Source organism: Epinephelus fuscoguttatus, linkage group LG24 (genome assembly GCF_011397635.1).
Source record: "Epinephelus fuscoguttatus linkage group LG24, E.fuscoguttatus.final_Chr_v1".
NCBI classification, from domain to species: domain Eukaryota; kingdom Metazoa; phylum Chordata; class Actinopteri; order Perciformes; family Serranidae; genus Epinephelus; species Epinephelus fuscoguttatus.
In genome coordinates, this window is record NC_064775.1 from 12,971,157 (window position 1) to 12,986,224 (window position 15,068).

Here is a 15,068-nt window from a genome sequence, read left to right on the forward strand (position 1 = left end):
CTTACAAGTAGCACTGTGTAAAAAATGAATGAAGCATATTCTAAACAGTATGGAAACATAAAAAAATTACCCCATGATGGGTTCATCACTATGCATTCAGGGTCCCATGGCTCTTGATAACAACTACCATTGTAAGAGACTGGTAAGGACTACCTTCACAGAGACAGACAGACAGGAAGAGACGAGAAAACGAAAACTGCATTGTCATTCCTTATGTTGCAGAAGTATCTGAAAAACTCAGGAGGATCTTTAACAAACACCACACCCCTATGCACTTTAAACCCAGTAACACATGGAGGCAGAAGTTTATTCACCCCAAGGACAAAACACAGAGACAAAAGCAGATAAATAAAGTGTATGCAGTTCAATGCAGCCAGGAATGCAGATTTGTACATTGGGGAAACAAAACAACCACTTCACAAGTGCATGGCTCAGCACAGGACAGCCAGCTCCTCAGGGGAAGACTCAGATGGTCATTTACATCTCAAGAAGAAGGGACACTTCTTTGAGGACAGCAATGTTCACATCAGATGGTTTGCAAGAGGAGTGAACGAAGCCATCGATGTCAAACTGTACCGACCATTGTTAACCACAGCAGGTGAGCACTTATCACAACTTAACATCCATTCACACCTGGACCCATCTAATCCTAACGACACACATGATGGCTGGGTGGGTCAACGACTCATGTGACCTCAACAACACACAGCGTTAAAAGCTTGAGACTCCTGACCAGGCAATTAGAAGTAATGAAGCTCGAGTGAGAGGTGAAACGTCTTCAGGAAACTCAAGCAAGTCCAGTTGCCTTCGATATAGCACTTAGAATTACCTGGATGACTGAGAATCTCAACCAACATGGCCAGCTTTATAGTTAAATTAGCAAAAGAAGAAAGGGATGTGGAAGTTTCAAATGAGGATTGAGTGGTAAATATCCTCAAGCCACGGAGGAGAACTATCGTCTAAAGTCAAGAAAACTGTCTTACCCACAAATTTGAGAGTATGCGTTTCGAAAAGAATAACATCAGTAGGCTGGAAGCTGTAGGTTGGTGATTTCGACATACTGACCCAGGGAAACATACACTTAACATTTGCCCCGGGGGATATCATTACTGAGAACATCAACCCATTTAAAGGTCTCCTTTAAGAGGATTTTGAGTTAGAGGTGAACATAGATATACTCCCCAACATGAGGAGGCAGATTTTACTTTTGCAAACAGCATGTAACTGATAAAAGATGGAAACAGAGGGGACATGAGAGGTCAAGAAGCCAAGGTCTTACACAGTGAACCCAGGCTGGCATGATATCAGATTTTCACCACACAATTATCATGGTCAAAAGAATTTGTGCGAACGATACTATCACAATACCTATAGAAAATCTGAACAGTAATTAATGATAATAATGCTATCAGTCAAATGCATCTTAAGCTTTGTTTATAGCGCATATTTGTCTGTCTTTGGTAAATGAATGCTGGTATACCCCCACAGTGAACCAAAAATTAAACTTGCATAGTCTTGCTACATAGTCTACTTGCTTTGACACAATATGATGCAGTTGAACGTGCTATCTGGTTAGCACACAATGAGAAAATTCAAAATACTTAAGATGTTTTCGATAAACTGCTGAAATATCCAGTTCCTGCCACACCAAGTCATCCTCGCACAGATGTAAACTTGACCAAAGCTTTAGTCATGCTAGCAGCTCTTTGTGAGGCTGTACCCAGACACAACAGTGCTTAAGCTAAATGCTAACATCAGCATACTAACATGCTCACAGTGACAATGCTAACATGCTGATGTTTAGCATAGTAGCATGCTAACATTGTTAATTCGCACTAAACACAAAGTACAGCAGAGGCTGATGGGAGTGACATTAATTTTGCAGGTGTTTACTCACAAACCATGGCATTACACAAATCAAATATTTGACCTCATGATGGTGCTAGATCAGGGTCGACAGACTTTACTATCAAAAGAGCCATTTTACGTCCAAATTCTTATTTTTAACATTTAAATCCCTTCATAATCTTTCCCCTGCTGCTGTCACAGACCTCCTTCAGAGTTACACCCCCCCACCCACCCCCTGCTCCCTGCAGTCTTTATCAGCAGGTCTGCTGGCACCACCAGGCACCAACCTCAGCATAATGGGTGCCAGGGCCCTCTACTATGCTGCACCTAAACTTTGGAATTCACTCTCACCTTACATCTGCACACTGGACTGCATTACAGAATTTAACCCTGATTTTAAAACCCATCTTTATAAACTTTATAACTTTAACTGCAACAGCTGCATCTTATTTTATATTAATTTTAGGTCATTGATGAGCTATGTTCTGCTGCTTATTGTGTGTTCAATTGCTGATTTTACTGATGCTTTAAAACATTAAAATAATAATAATAAAATAGGTTTGTGTCATATTTTGCATCATCCTGCTAGGCTGCACTAAAAGTGTGTCATCAAGAAAGCTAAACACATTTGTCCTGCATGAGAAATGAATGATTTTCCATTCAATGGAAAGATTTAGATCATCCTCCTATCATATTTGTGCCCTTAATGGGATGTCATCAACAGGTTAACACAGATAACAACCTGTTCCAGCTGCTGCCCTTTCATTAGCAGATTTATAGGATTAGGCCCTCTGAGATTACCCGGCAACAGCGGCCATGGAAACGCATCAAGGCATCAAATATCTAGAGATTTACGCAACAATGTTCTCAGCACCTCCTCACTGTCGTTCACTGACATTACAACACCTGGGTTTAGTTTTCCTGGAATGCTGGCTCGGGACAATGTACCTGTGCCCGTTTTATGACCCCAGAAACTGCACCAGGATCAGGGTCGCTGCAGTGCAACAGTGTCTGGAAATGTTTGGGGTCATTATTTTCCCCCGGAAACAATCCCTCTTTCTCTTCAAACAGAGATTAAGATCTAATCCTTGTTTGAAAAAGCTCTGCAATAAAATGGGGTGACCTACAACACTGTAAACAGTTTTTCAGCACAAGATTAGGAATTTAATTAATTAGTAGCCTGCCTGGCTCACTGCCCCATTCTGCCAGAGGATTAATTATGCTCTCACACGTCAACATGTTATATTTTTATTTGTAAATTTATGATTGCCTTTCCATTAGTTTGTGTTCCCTCAATCCTAGATTTTTAGAAGTGATTCAAAAGATGAGACAGAATGTGCGGCCCTGATCTCCTCAGGGAGGTCAGTCCAAAGTCATGGAACTCTGACTGCAAAGGCTCTATCACATTTGTGAGTTAATCTAGACCTCGGAACAACAAGAAAAGATGCATCTGAGGATCTCAACATAGGGCAATAAAAGATCTGTTATATAACTTGGAGCAAGGCCTCTCAGGGCTTTGTAGGTAATCAATAACTTCTTAAAATCAATTCTAAAAGCAACAGGTAGCAGGATTTTTAACCAGAGACCAAGAAATTGCAATAATCTAAACGACTGGTTATGAATGCATGAATAACAGTTTCCAGATGTTTGTTGGAAAGGAATGATCTGATTCTCAAGATATTTCTGAGATGGTGGAAGCTGGATTGAACTACCGAATTTATATGTTTGTCTAAACTGAGGGTTTGATCAAAAATGACACCATGGTTTCTACAGTGTGAGGTTATTGAGTGGGACAGAGAACCAAGACTGTTTGATATTTGAACGTTTGCACTATCTTGCCCTATGATCAATATCTCTGTCCTGTCATTATTAAGCTCGAGGAAGATTTATGACATCAGCTTGTGAATGTCACAAAGGCAGTTTAGCAGGTTAGTTGTGTTTTGGTAGTTGTTTGTTGGATCACAGCTTCGATAGATCTGAGTATCAGCTGCATACAGATGGAAACTGATATTATGTCTGCATATAAGATGGCCGAGAGGGAGCATGTAAATCGAAGAGAATCAGACCTAGCACTGACTCCTGAGGCACCCCACAGTGGGCATCTGTTGCACCAGAACTGGCATCAGCAATACCTACACAAAAACACCTGTCTGTAAGGTGTGACCTGAACCATTATAGAGCCATACCACTGATGGAAGGATCAATAGAAGGGTCCAGAAGGATGTTACGGTCAATAGGGTTGAATGCGGCACTTAAATCGAGGAGGACAAGAATGGATTCATGGCCAGCATCGGTTAGTAGTAATAGTAGCAAATCATTTAAAACCTTAGCAGTTTCAGTGCTTTGATTTATTTCTGAAACCAGACTGAAATTTCTCAAAGATCTTATTGTCATTTATGAAAGCCAGAAGTTGATCCGCTACAATCCTTTCTGAACCCTTTGCCAAAAAATGAGAGATTAGAAATGGGCCTATAATTATTAGGATCAGACGGCTCAAGAGATGGTCTTTTTAAAAGTGGTTGAACCAGGGCAGTCTTAAAAAACACAGGAACAGAACCAGTTGATAGAGAGCAGTTTAAGTTTGTAAATATAAGGGGAAACTGTGGTAAAAACTTCCTTCAAAAATTTTACAGGGAGAAAATCTAAAGGATAGGTTGAGGGTTTCATCTTCATTACCAGGTCAGCTAAAGAGGTTAATGTAATAGGAGCAAAAGAACAGAGGGATCCTGATCATGGCCGTGATTGGGGAATCTGGAGGAGAGATGCAACATCTGAAGAATGAAAGAAATTCTTTGCATTTGTCAGGGGTGGCATCTGAAATCATTGACACGGCTCACAATGTTGAACAGCATTCTGGGGTTTGACTGATTTTTCACATTTAAAGAGGAAAAATATGCAGCTCTAGAATTTTTAACCTCTGCATTAGAAGTTCTCCAAAGAGACCTGAGCGTTTCCAAGTGAACTGAGCATTTTGACAATTTCCACACACTTTCCACCTTGTGGCGCTTTCGCTTAAGCTCACAAATACTGTCATTAATCCAGGGCATAGATTCTAGCTCTCCTTTTAGGAACAGGGTGACCAACAACATTAGGAAGCACAATATTAAACATAAGACACTGGTGGTCAGAGAAAAAGGGATCTACACATTTGATATCTGGGTACTCCAGATTTAAGATAACACAAGATCAAGAGTATGACCTTTTGTGTGAGTAGGACCAGACCAACCACATGCTAAGTTAAAAGACTCGAACAGACTAACAAACTCCCGGCCCAGTTGGTCAGAGGGGCAGCAGACATGCATTGAAATCACCAACAATGAGCAGCTGATCAAAACGAGGTAGCATTTCAGAAACCAGCTCAGCAAACTCACTAATAAAAGTGTAAACATATTCTGAGGCTTCAAGTAGGGGGACGGGATCGTCTTGTAACAGACAAAAATTTGTGATCATGAAGAGATCAAGGTCATTTGACAAAATAAAAAGAAATAAAAGACACAGAATTTGCAGTGAGCAAACGTGTGCCCACTTTGTTGAGGTGAAGATGATCTCTTTTACACAAGTCCCTCCTATTCCAAAAAGCATCAAAATGATCAATACAACTAAACCTAGTGGCAGAACACAGACCCTGCAGCCACTGATTAAAACTAAAAAGCTAGCTGTTTGCTTGGCAACCCTTAGTGAGCTGACACAGGACAGCGGGAAGCCACCTGAGTGTCACATCATATGTATATAGTCTTTTATCTCCAGGCTCACTGCCTTGTTCTGCTCAGAGGATTAATTATGCTCTCACACTTCAACATGTTATATTTTTTATCTGTGAATTTATGACTGCCTTTCAATTACTTTATGAGTTCCCTCAATCTTTACTGAAGGAAAAGATTGTGTTTCCTCTGACTCACCTTCCTGTCACTGTTTGCATCCCAGTTTGAAACTAGCTGTTTGCTCAGCAGCTGAGACAGGACAGCAGGAAGCCACCTGAGTGTCTTATCAGACAGTAATCCAGCCTGTGGGGGTATTTTTTGACTTAGGCTTCTCTGATTTGTTTATGCTCCTCTTACTGTTAATGACAATTAGGTAATAAATCAAATCATGTCAGCCTACTGCAATAACATTTCAACTTAATCACTTGGTTTGCTCTTTAAGGAACAGTTCACCTCAAAATCAAACATACAGCAATGTCTCTTTCCAGAAATCATGACCTGATTACTCAAGATACTCCACAGACCTTGTTGTGAGCAGTTTCATGTAGGAACTATTTCCTGTCTACTGGATTAGTGAATAGGCCTGACGGGCACAGGCCCAGGGGCCCAGTGTGTGTAACCCTCCCACCAGCCTTCACCTGCAAAATGTCAATCAAACTGCCACGTACTGACCAGCAAGGGACACAAAGAGACCACAAAGGAACTGCCAAGAGACACAAAATAACTTAAAACTGGGTAAAACAACCTCAAAAAGGCACAAACCAACCAAGAAGAGACACAAAAGCACAAAATGACCCCAAAAAATTACCTAATGACCCAACGACTTTTTACTTTAAGTAAGTACTGCAGCAGCTTTCATAAAGTACATACTGCTGAATGCAGTATGCACACAATCATCACAATCAATCTGTCTCATAATATTACACCCTGAACTTCGACTCTCTTGCTCATATATCTCTCACCTTGGAGACAAAACAAAACAGCATTTGCTCGCTAGAGAGTGACCCAGAGAGCTCTACTGTTGCTACTTTGCAATGCATATAGTTTGAACTTCTAAGTTATAACTGCATTCATTGTGGATTCTAACATATTTACAACAAAGAAATTACACATACATTTCTCTGTCATTGTTATTGTCGTAGTTCTGTCTTTGTGTTGGTGGTAATTTTTATGATTATTTCCTTCACTTCAACCATTTCTAATCCTATTATTACTCTTTGACCAGGTGACAGTCACTTAAATGCACTGTCATCCATCATTGCAGCTTCTGACACCTATCAATCAGCTGTCAAGCTGTCATCTGTTTGCAGTCCAGTCATTGTGATGTACTTCCTGTTGCGCAGAGGCTTGTGGGTAAGAATAGCCAAAATGGGGACATACTAAATCTTTTTGTGACATACATGGTAGTATGGGTAGTGGTTAGGTTAGTTAGGAGCAGGAAATGTCCTCTCAGGTAGCTTAAAGTATCCTCTCCTTTCTGCCACCTAATGAAGCTATCATGCTGTAAAACCAGTAAGGAATAATATTCTAACCAGTTGCACTGCCTTTATTTAGTGCTGCTGATATAATAATGACATGAAGTACTCGACTGCTAAGTGCTCATGCAGCATTGCGATAAGAATCCAAACTGAACTGCAATGAAAAAAGCATAAGAAAAACACAGTTCATTCATTCAGTCAAATCTCTCCTATCTCTGTTCCTCATCTTGTGTTCCTCCTCTGTCAAAGACTTTTCAGATCCTTTCAATTAAAGACTTCCTCCTCCTGCAGATCCCCTTGCAGACCCTATGCACACTGTGTGGAGTGATGACTAGCGTGTGCACCCCCCATCCTGCCACCACCACACACCAACACAATATACAGCAGCTGATTGTGTGTCAGTGAATGACACACACTTTAAAGTACTGGTTCTAAGGTGGAGCAGGTGGAGGAGAAGCAAAATTCTGCAGAACAGCCAATGCTGACGCACCTGTCCAGGACCGACCCTCCCACCTCCTCTCTGTGTCACTCCTGAGGGAAAGATCTCTGTCCTGTCCCAGTCCGGACCTCCAAGCCACAGGGAGAATGGGCAACATGGCAACAGAGATCGTTGCATTTATTCTGACCATCTCAGGGTGGATCCTGGTATCGTCCACTCTGCCTACAGACTACTGGAAGGTGTCCTCCGTGGACGGGACGGTCATCACCACAGCGACCTTCTGGTCCAACCTATGGAAAACGTGTGTGACTGATTCCACCGGTGTGTCCAACTGCAAGGACTTTCCCTCGATGCTGGCTCTGGATGGTGAGTTGTGAGATGACCGTGGTTGTTGATGTTGTCTTCCTGAGGTCAGGCAGCTGAGATAAATCTATCTTTGTGTGTGTTTCTGAGGAACTGTGCATCTGTAGTTATCCATCCAACCGAAGCACTGACGCCCAAAACACCTGTTGTTTTTGGATGAATGACCACCATTGTAAACAAATGCATTTGGAACTTGATATTTCCTTCTGTGACTCCGGCTTCAGGCCACGAATAACATTTAAAGTTAAAGGCCACTAAAGGCATACGTAAGTGAACAAGCTGAGCTGGACTGACACAGCCTGCTAATGTGTCCGAATGAAGCAATCTGAGAAAGTCATACTGTCATAGAGGTCACTTGTCACTTCCCATTAGTTGCCAGTAACAATAAGGAAATGTTTGCTTTGACATGCTCTGACTCTAAGGCTTGTCCTGAGGCAATTTGAAACATTTGTACAGTTTCAAAGACACCACTTCTTATTAGTCCGTACCTGCAGTTGATAAAATAAATTCTAATTCATATAGGCGCTATGCTTTAAACTCCTGTCCTCTTCCTCCAAGCCTTTGGTTTAAAGCAGCAGTATCCAAAAGGTGCCAAGATGAAACTGAAGGGTCACTGAATGGTTAAAAAAATCTGTAAATTTCAAAGCTTTTTTCTTGTGAAAAAAGATTTTCACATCTGCTATAATAAAATCAGGGAAATCACTCACACTTTAAACCTGTAATAACTTTTTGGACACTTGGGGGCAGCAGAAACAAGCTGTGAACACACACTATATATTTTGTTTTGTTTGTTTTCTAGGTGTTTTTTTTTTGGTTGTTTCTCTGTAAAGCATCTTTGAGTATCCAGAAAAATGCTATATAATAATAACTATATAATAATATGCTATATAATAATAATAACAATAATATTAATAATATAAACAATAATAATAATAATATACATTTTTAAGTTGATATGGCTGACGTGTTTGCAAAACAGTTGCCAATTTACACATCAAGCGACATTAGCATTAATTTGGAGTCATGTTTGTGGTCACCTGATAAATAAGTCCAGTGGTAATAGGTGATAATTCTCTGTGGGTTTGTCACTATAAATGACAACTTTACATATACGCAGTCTCATGATCCTTGGTTAATATAAAAATATTGTAAATAGCCACAAATTATTTCACCTCTTAAGGCTTCTGTAAGAAAAGGTTGACATTATTAAGAATACATTTTGTTACTTCTTGCATTGAGTTGAGAAGATCAATACCACTCTGTGTGTGTGTGTGTGTGTGTGTGTGCTAAATATGAAGCTACAGCAAGAAGACTGTTGGCTTAGCTGAGCTTGTGGTGTTCAAACTCCTGGTATAAATTAAAACAAGATATAATGTTGTTATTGGTGAGCTATGGTTTGTTGCCTTTGGAAAGAGCCAGGCTAGCCTTTTCTCCATTTCCAAGCTAAGCTAAGCTAAGCTAAGCTAAGCTAACCAACTGCCGGATGTAGCTTTACATTTAGCATACAGACATAAGAGTGCTATTTATGTACTTATCTAACTGCTACAAAGTGGGTATGTTAAAAAGTGTGTAAAATGTTGAACTATTTCTTTAAAAACGACCTGTTACTTTTCCTTATTTTCTGTCATGTTACAATGTCGGATGTTCATACTGAATTTGGTTGTGTAAAAGTAATCCCTGCTAGTTAAAGACCGTTCTGAATATTCTGTTTTCACCATTTCCAACAAGCTGGCGTCAGCATTATTTCTTAATATGGTCATCTGCTTCAGTAAAGCTACTTAAAGAAGCCTACACTGCTAACTGAAGCTATATGTTAATGTCTGGGAAACATGGAATCTTGGTTGCCGATGTTGTTTATTTCGCCCCTGTTTCATGTCAAATTTCAGCTGAAACATGTCCAACTGTGAAGAATTTGCAATGATAGTGAGTCAGCGGCCAAGAGTGCAGATGTGGAAGACCCAGAAGCAATGACTCATTAGAGCAGATGGGCTTTTATGGAAGTGGGGCCTAAAGAGACGGGTATTAAAGTGGAGTTTCAGACAGAAGAAAATTTGTTAAAATACGTGAAATTCTTAGTTTGAGAAATAACTTTTTTTCACAAGACATATAGGTTGGGAACCACTAATTTAAAGCATGCATCCCTGTTCTGTGCTTCTCATGAAGCCTATATCCAGGTGTGTCGGGGTCTGATGATCGCCTCCGTTTGTCTGGGGTTCTTTGGTGCCATCTTGGCCTTGGTAGGAATGAAGTGCACGAAAATAGGAGGCTCTGAGACCACCAAGGCTCGTCTGACCGTCCTCTCAGGCTTCCACTTCATCCTCAGCGGTACAACCCATGCCGATTACCATCCTTTGTGTCTGGATTTACAGAGAATGCATAATTTGAACTGCATTTTAGGAGGCTGTTCAACTTTGGAATAAATGAGCATTTAACTGAATTACGTTATAAGCTCTTTCTGCTTTGATTTCAGTATGAAGTAGAAATCCTCTTATTTCTTTCCACAGGCCTCTGCTGCATGACTGCATGTTCCATATATGCTCACAGGATCACAACTGACTTCTTTGACCCCCTCTTCGTTGCCCAAAAGTAAGTATTCAGGATTAAAAGAAAGGCTCGTTTGACAGCGGATCAAAACCACATTCAGATGAAAGGAAGTCCAGTCGTAAATTTCTCCACTTTAACCCTTCAGGTTTGAGCTGGGAGCAGCTCTCTTCATCGGCTGGGCTGGATCGGTGCTGTGTATCCTCGGAGGACTTGTCTTCTGTCTCTCCTTGTCTGAAGGCTTCAGTCTCAGGCACGTTGCTCCATTTTTCCAACATGCTGGATGCTAGCAATGTGATCCCTTAGTGGAAATCTGATTTGGACAGATTCTAAACTGCACTGAGTTCCTAACTCAATCAAGCAATTTAAATAATGACTTTAACTGAAATGGAGAGACGGTTACAGTAACAAACATCCAGTAATCTCTCTCAACATCTTGTCTCATAATTGCTGAACCTACAGGGCAGGTTACATGATCATCATTTTGATTAGTAATGTGGCTGTTGACAGCTGAATGTTTCCTTTGTTGCAGTCCAGCAATAAGAACCTTTCCCAAGTCAAAGTCACCTTGACTGAGGGAACCTATAGGGAAATGTTGCATCTGTAAAATAGTGGTAACTTTCCCTTAGAAATATTTAGCAGGATTTGGTCTCAGGCCAGTACATGAGGTTTACAGATATTTGGTGGGTGGTCACTTTGTTGTGGATGTCACACTTTAAGTCACGTCTCCTCAATTCTTTGTTCTACTGAAGTGTTTTAAAATGAGGATCATGCAAGTATTCTTAGCCACACTAGCCGCCAGACTCAACCACCACTGGATGGACCGCTATGATTTTTTCAGAAACATTCACGGTGCTCACGGGATGTACTAATAACTTTGATGATCAAGTAGGTCTCAAGTCTTTGAACTTAAGTCCCAAAGAGAGACTGACAAGTCTGAAGTCCTAAACTTTGAGTCTCAAGTCCTGAATAAGTCATAACGCTTTCTTCACTGTATTGCCATTCAAACAACAGAACAACAATATATTAAATTTACAAATCAATTAATCAAATTACCAGGAATGCTTTTTGAAATTAATAATTGTAATTTCTTCCGCGAACATTTCGCATATTGCAATTTCTATTGTTGACCACTGTGTAGTTTTTGTACGCCAACAAAATGATCATGATTTTTTCCAACAGCCCCTTAGCAACATAGCGTTATACGTTCCTGGTTCTCTCTTGCAACTTGATTGGACACTTTCGGATTGTATCAAACAAAATGGATAATCTGGGGTCTTTAGTGTTGACTGGCTGAGACTAAATCGTGTTCTTGTTAGTTGATTCAGCAAATAAAGGGCAATGAATTGATGTCAAGTTAGTGAGTCATTAGTGTCATAGTCAAAGTAGTCTGAGTGGGCGGAAGTTCACTGCATAGATCAGCCTGTCATTGGGCGAACGAGCCACCTGCTGAAGTCCTGCCCTACCAGCTCCAGTTGTGTAGCAGTTTTCAACCGTTTTCAACACGTCCTTTACTAACTTTTGCGGTGTTTGATCTTGTGGGGATGTAGCCATTTTTCTGCCATGGTTCGCGTCCTGTAGGCGATATTTTTGTGGGCGTGTTACACCAAAACCTGTTTCCCCCGGCAATATTTTTGCAAGTGCACCGTTGCTGTGGCACCACCCAAAACGATTGTGATTGGTTGAAAGAAATACAAGCAGCCGGGGCGTTTTTTTTTCCAATCTTAAAGTGAGAGTCGGCCCAGCCAGACTTTTCTTTTCTTGAGAAAGGTCTGGTGAGCGAGACTATAGTCAAAGTCTGACTCAAGTTGAAGTCATATGACTCGGATCTACACCTGTGTTGTTTCGTGCTAATTAGCAAAAGTTAGCATGCTAACACGCTAAACTATGACAGTAAACATGGTCAACATCAGCATGTTAGCATGCAGATGTTAGCATTTAGCTATGCCTAAGTACAGCTTTACAAAGCTGCTAGTATGGCTGTAGACTGCAGTCGTGTTAAAGTGTGGATTCAGCAAAAAAGCTAAGACAAATAGAAAGAAGGGAGATAAAAATGCAATTAAAAATTACTGTTTAGCATTTTTTACTATTTAAAGAGAACAATTTTAGCATGGCATTGCTACTTTCAAATTGTGTCTCATTTATTGTGTATTCTACTAAGGTCATATGCCAATGGGTGCTTCCCTTAACATGCAGTATGTTTTTTTTTCACTTCTTATTCTTGTTTTGTCTCTCTGCAGAGCTGAATACTCCTACTCCGCAGCTGCATCACTTGCTACAGCACGCAACAAGCACAGCAAGATCGTCAGCCTCCAGAAGGAACCAGGAGAGCCGCCGAGGCAGTTTGGAAGAAACGCCTATGTGTGACATTGGACTCTGTCTTGTTGTTTCATGAGCTGATTAGGGAAACTTTTAACAGTTTGCAGTCACCAGTAAAAGCAGAGGACACCTTTCACTGTTATGAACTTTGTACCCCAGCTGCATTAAAAATGATGGCTGGAAAGTGTAAGTTGTGTCAGTTTACTTAATACACTAAGTTTAAGTGGCCGGATTCATCTTTAAAAATGGCTGCGCCTTGGGGGGCGCTTCTGTCAATGAAAAGTAAAAGATAAGCTTGTTTTTCTTTTAGGGCAGGAAATTTGATTTGGCACAAAACACTGGTCAGACTCTCCGGTCACCTTCAACAAGCCGGCCTTTCCTGCCCGTCTCACACAGACTGGAGACATATTAAATCTCTGTTTTATAGTTGTTGAGTCAAAGGCCAATCAGACAGCAATATCTAAAGGAAACAGATTTGTTGAGTTTTTTTTTTTTCATTCTAAGCAGTTCTGTTTTCATAGACCACTAGATGCATAAGCCAGCTGTTTTGGAAGCAACAAAAGTCTGTAACTGTGGTTAAATGCTATTTTCAGGCAACTAAAAGTAACAAAAAAATAAACAAGTAGATTTAAAATCTCCCATGATGTTGCTCCTTCAGTTGAAAGCTGCATCAGTTAATATTTCTCAAGCAGAGAGATGAATGTCCTGAGGGCCTCTCTCCTTTTCTTGGCCTGGACTGATCTCCCCTCCGAGGGTCACTGGGTCACATCTGACCCCAGAGATGACTATACAGAGCTGGAGGCCCGACCGGAGACTTCCCCTCATATCAGCCATCCATCTCCACCTAGGAATTATTATCAATAGGAACCCCAGGCTATGTTACGCAAAACCTCCTGGCCCACAGGTTGGATACTTGAACCAGCTGGCAGAGAGCGGTTGCCCTGTGCTTTCTGGCGCCTTGTATCCGTAAACAAGTGTCAGGTGTCCTGGGCTCTGCAGAACGCGCTCTGATATAATGGTGGTATTGTGCTGTCTAATGTCTGCATTTGCATTTGTTAAAACTGCACATGAGATGAACTGCCTCTAGCTTTTTAAATGACTTCCTCCTCACAGACACTTTAAAAGTTAGATATCCATTTATAGTCATTTTGAAATTGCCTCTGGTATGTTTATGGTGTATTCTGAGCTTCTCAAACATGCTACCTGTAAAATAAAACGACATATAAACCTTCATTTTACAATGTGCATCTTTTAAAGAACAGCTTACCCAGACATGTGGTTCCCAACCTGAGGGTCAGGACAACCACAACGGGACACAAGGTAAATCTAAAGTGTTGTGAGATGATTACCCAGGTAGTAAATAAGAAAATAATAAATTCCCTAACACTTAATTACGTTTACCTTTCGGATTATTCTTGAATCTTTGTTTGTTCTGTGAGACATAGCTGTGCTTTGAGCTGAATTATAAACCGGTATAATGATTAACATGTAGATCATCTGAGTTCAGTGTGTTAGCGTAGTAACTTAAGCAGATTAGTATTAAACACCTACTAACCTGCCCCTACTGTCATATGCAAGTACACCCTGAGGAGAGCAGCAGGTAAGAGCAGCAGATCAGCAATACGCGACACTGTCATTCAATGAATGCACAAAAGAAGTCAGAAATCCCTGACCTATGTATTCTCTGATGGAAAAGTCGTCACTGCAGCAGCAAGATGAGGGAGTCTGAGGGCACTGTGCCATTACTACAGTCACACCACCAGAGAGCAGTGTTAATGCACATTTAATGGCTGACAGTATGTGACAGGTAAAACTGTGTCCTTTGAGCTTCACTGCTAATAAAGCACATATTTAAAGATCAGGTATAACTTTGAGTAGATTTGTTATTTACTGCAGCTTCTTTAAAGCCTGGTCAGCTCAGGTCACATAAACACTCCTTTGTTAATTTTTTCAGTGTCATGCTAATTAAAGCTGATTAAATCGACCCTCACCACACAAAGCAAGGCTACCCAGTGGTCCACCATTTCCAATATCTCCCTACCACTACCAATAACTCATAAGCCGAGGGGATCCAGAAACAAAGAGGAGCTCTTTCATCCCCGCCAGACATTCATCACTCCCCCTAACTCTCATAACCTCAGATTTAACTCTAATGATAACAGCACAAAGACGTTACACTGTGATTATGAGACCCACAGCACACTGAGGTCTTGGTAAAATTACTAATAACTAGCAGCTTAAAGCCTGAGGCAAGAATGATGCTGCAAGCAGCTTAGGTCATAGCAGCAGTGTTGTTACATGTTTCATGGAACATGTAAAGGTCATTAAAGTTGCAGTAAGGGGTGATATGGGCTATAAAAAATACTGCAATATTTTAAG

The 15,068-nt window shown here is 40.7% G+C and overlaps 1 protein-coding gene across 1 annotated transcript; it reads left to right on the forward strand.

Annotated features, from left to right (window-relative positions):
* Positions 1–310: 310 nt before the first annotated feature.
* cldn10a (claudin 10a) lies at positions 311–13,911 on the forward strand. The gene is made up of 6 exons (XM_049570133.1): positions 311–598; positions 7,319–7,832; positions 9,993–10,154; positions 10,334–10,415; positions 10,519–10,623; positions 12,611–13,911. Exons 2-6 carry the CDS (start codon positions 7,613–7,615, stop codon positions 12,735–12,737), a joined length of 696 nt encoding a protein of 231 aa, XP_049426090.1. The 5' UTR covers positions 311–598; positions 7,319–7,612; the 3' UTR covers positions 12,738–13,911.
* Positions 13,912–15,068: the final 1,157 nt, after the last annotated feature.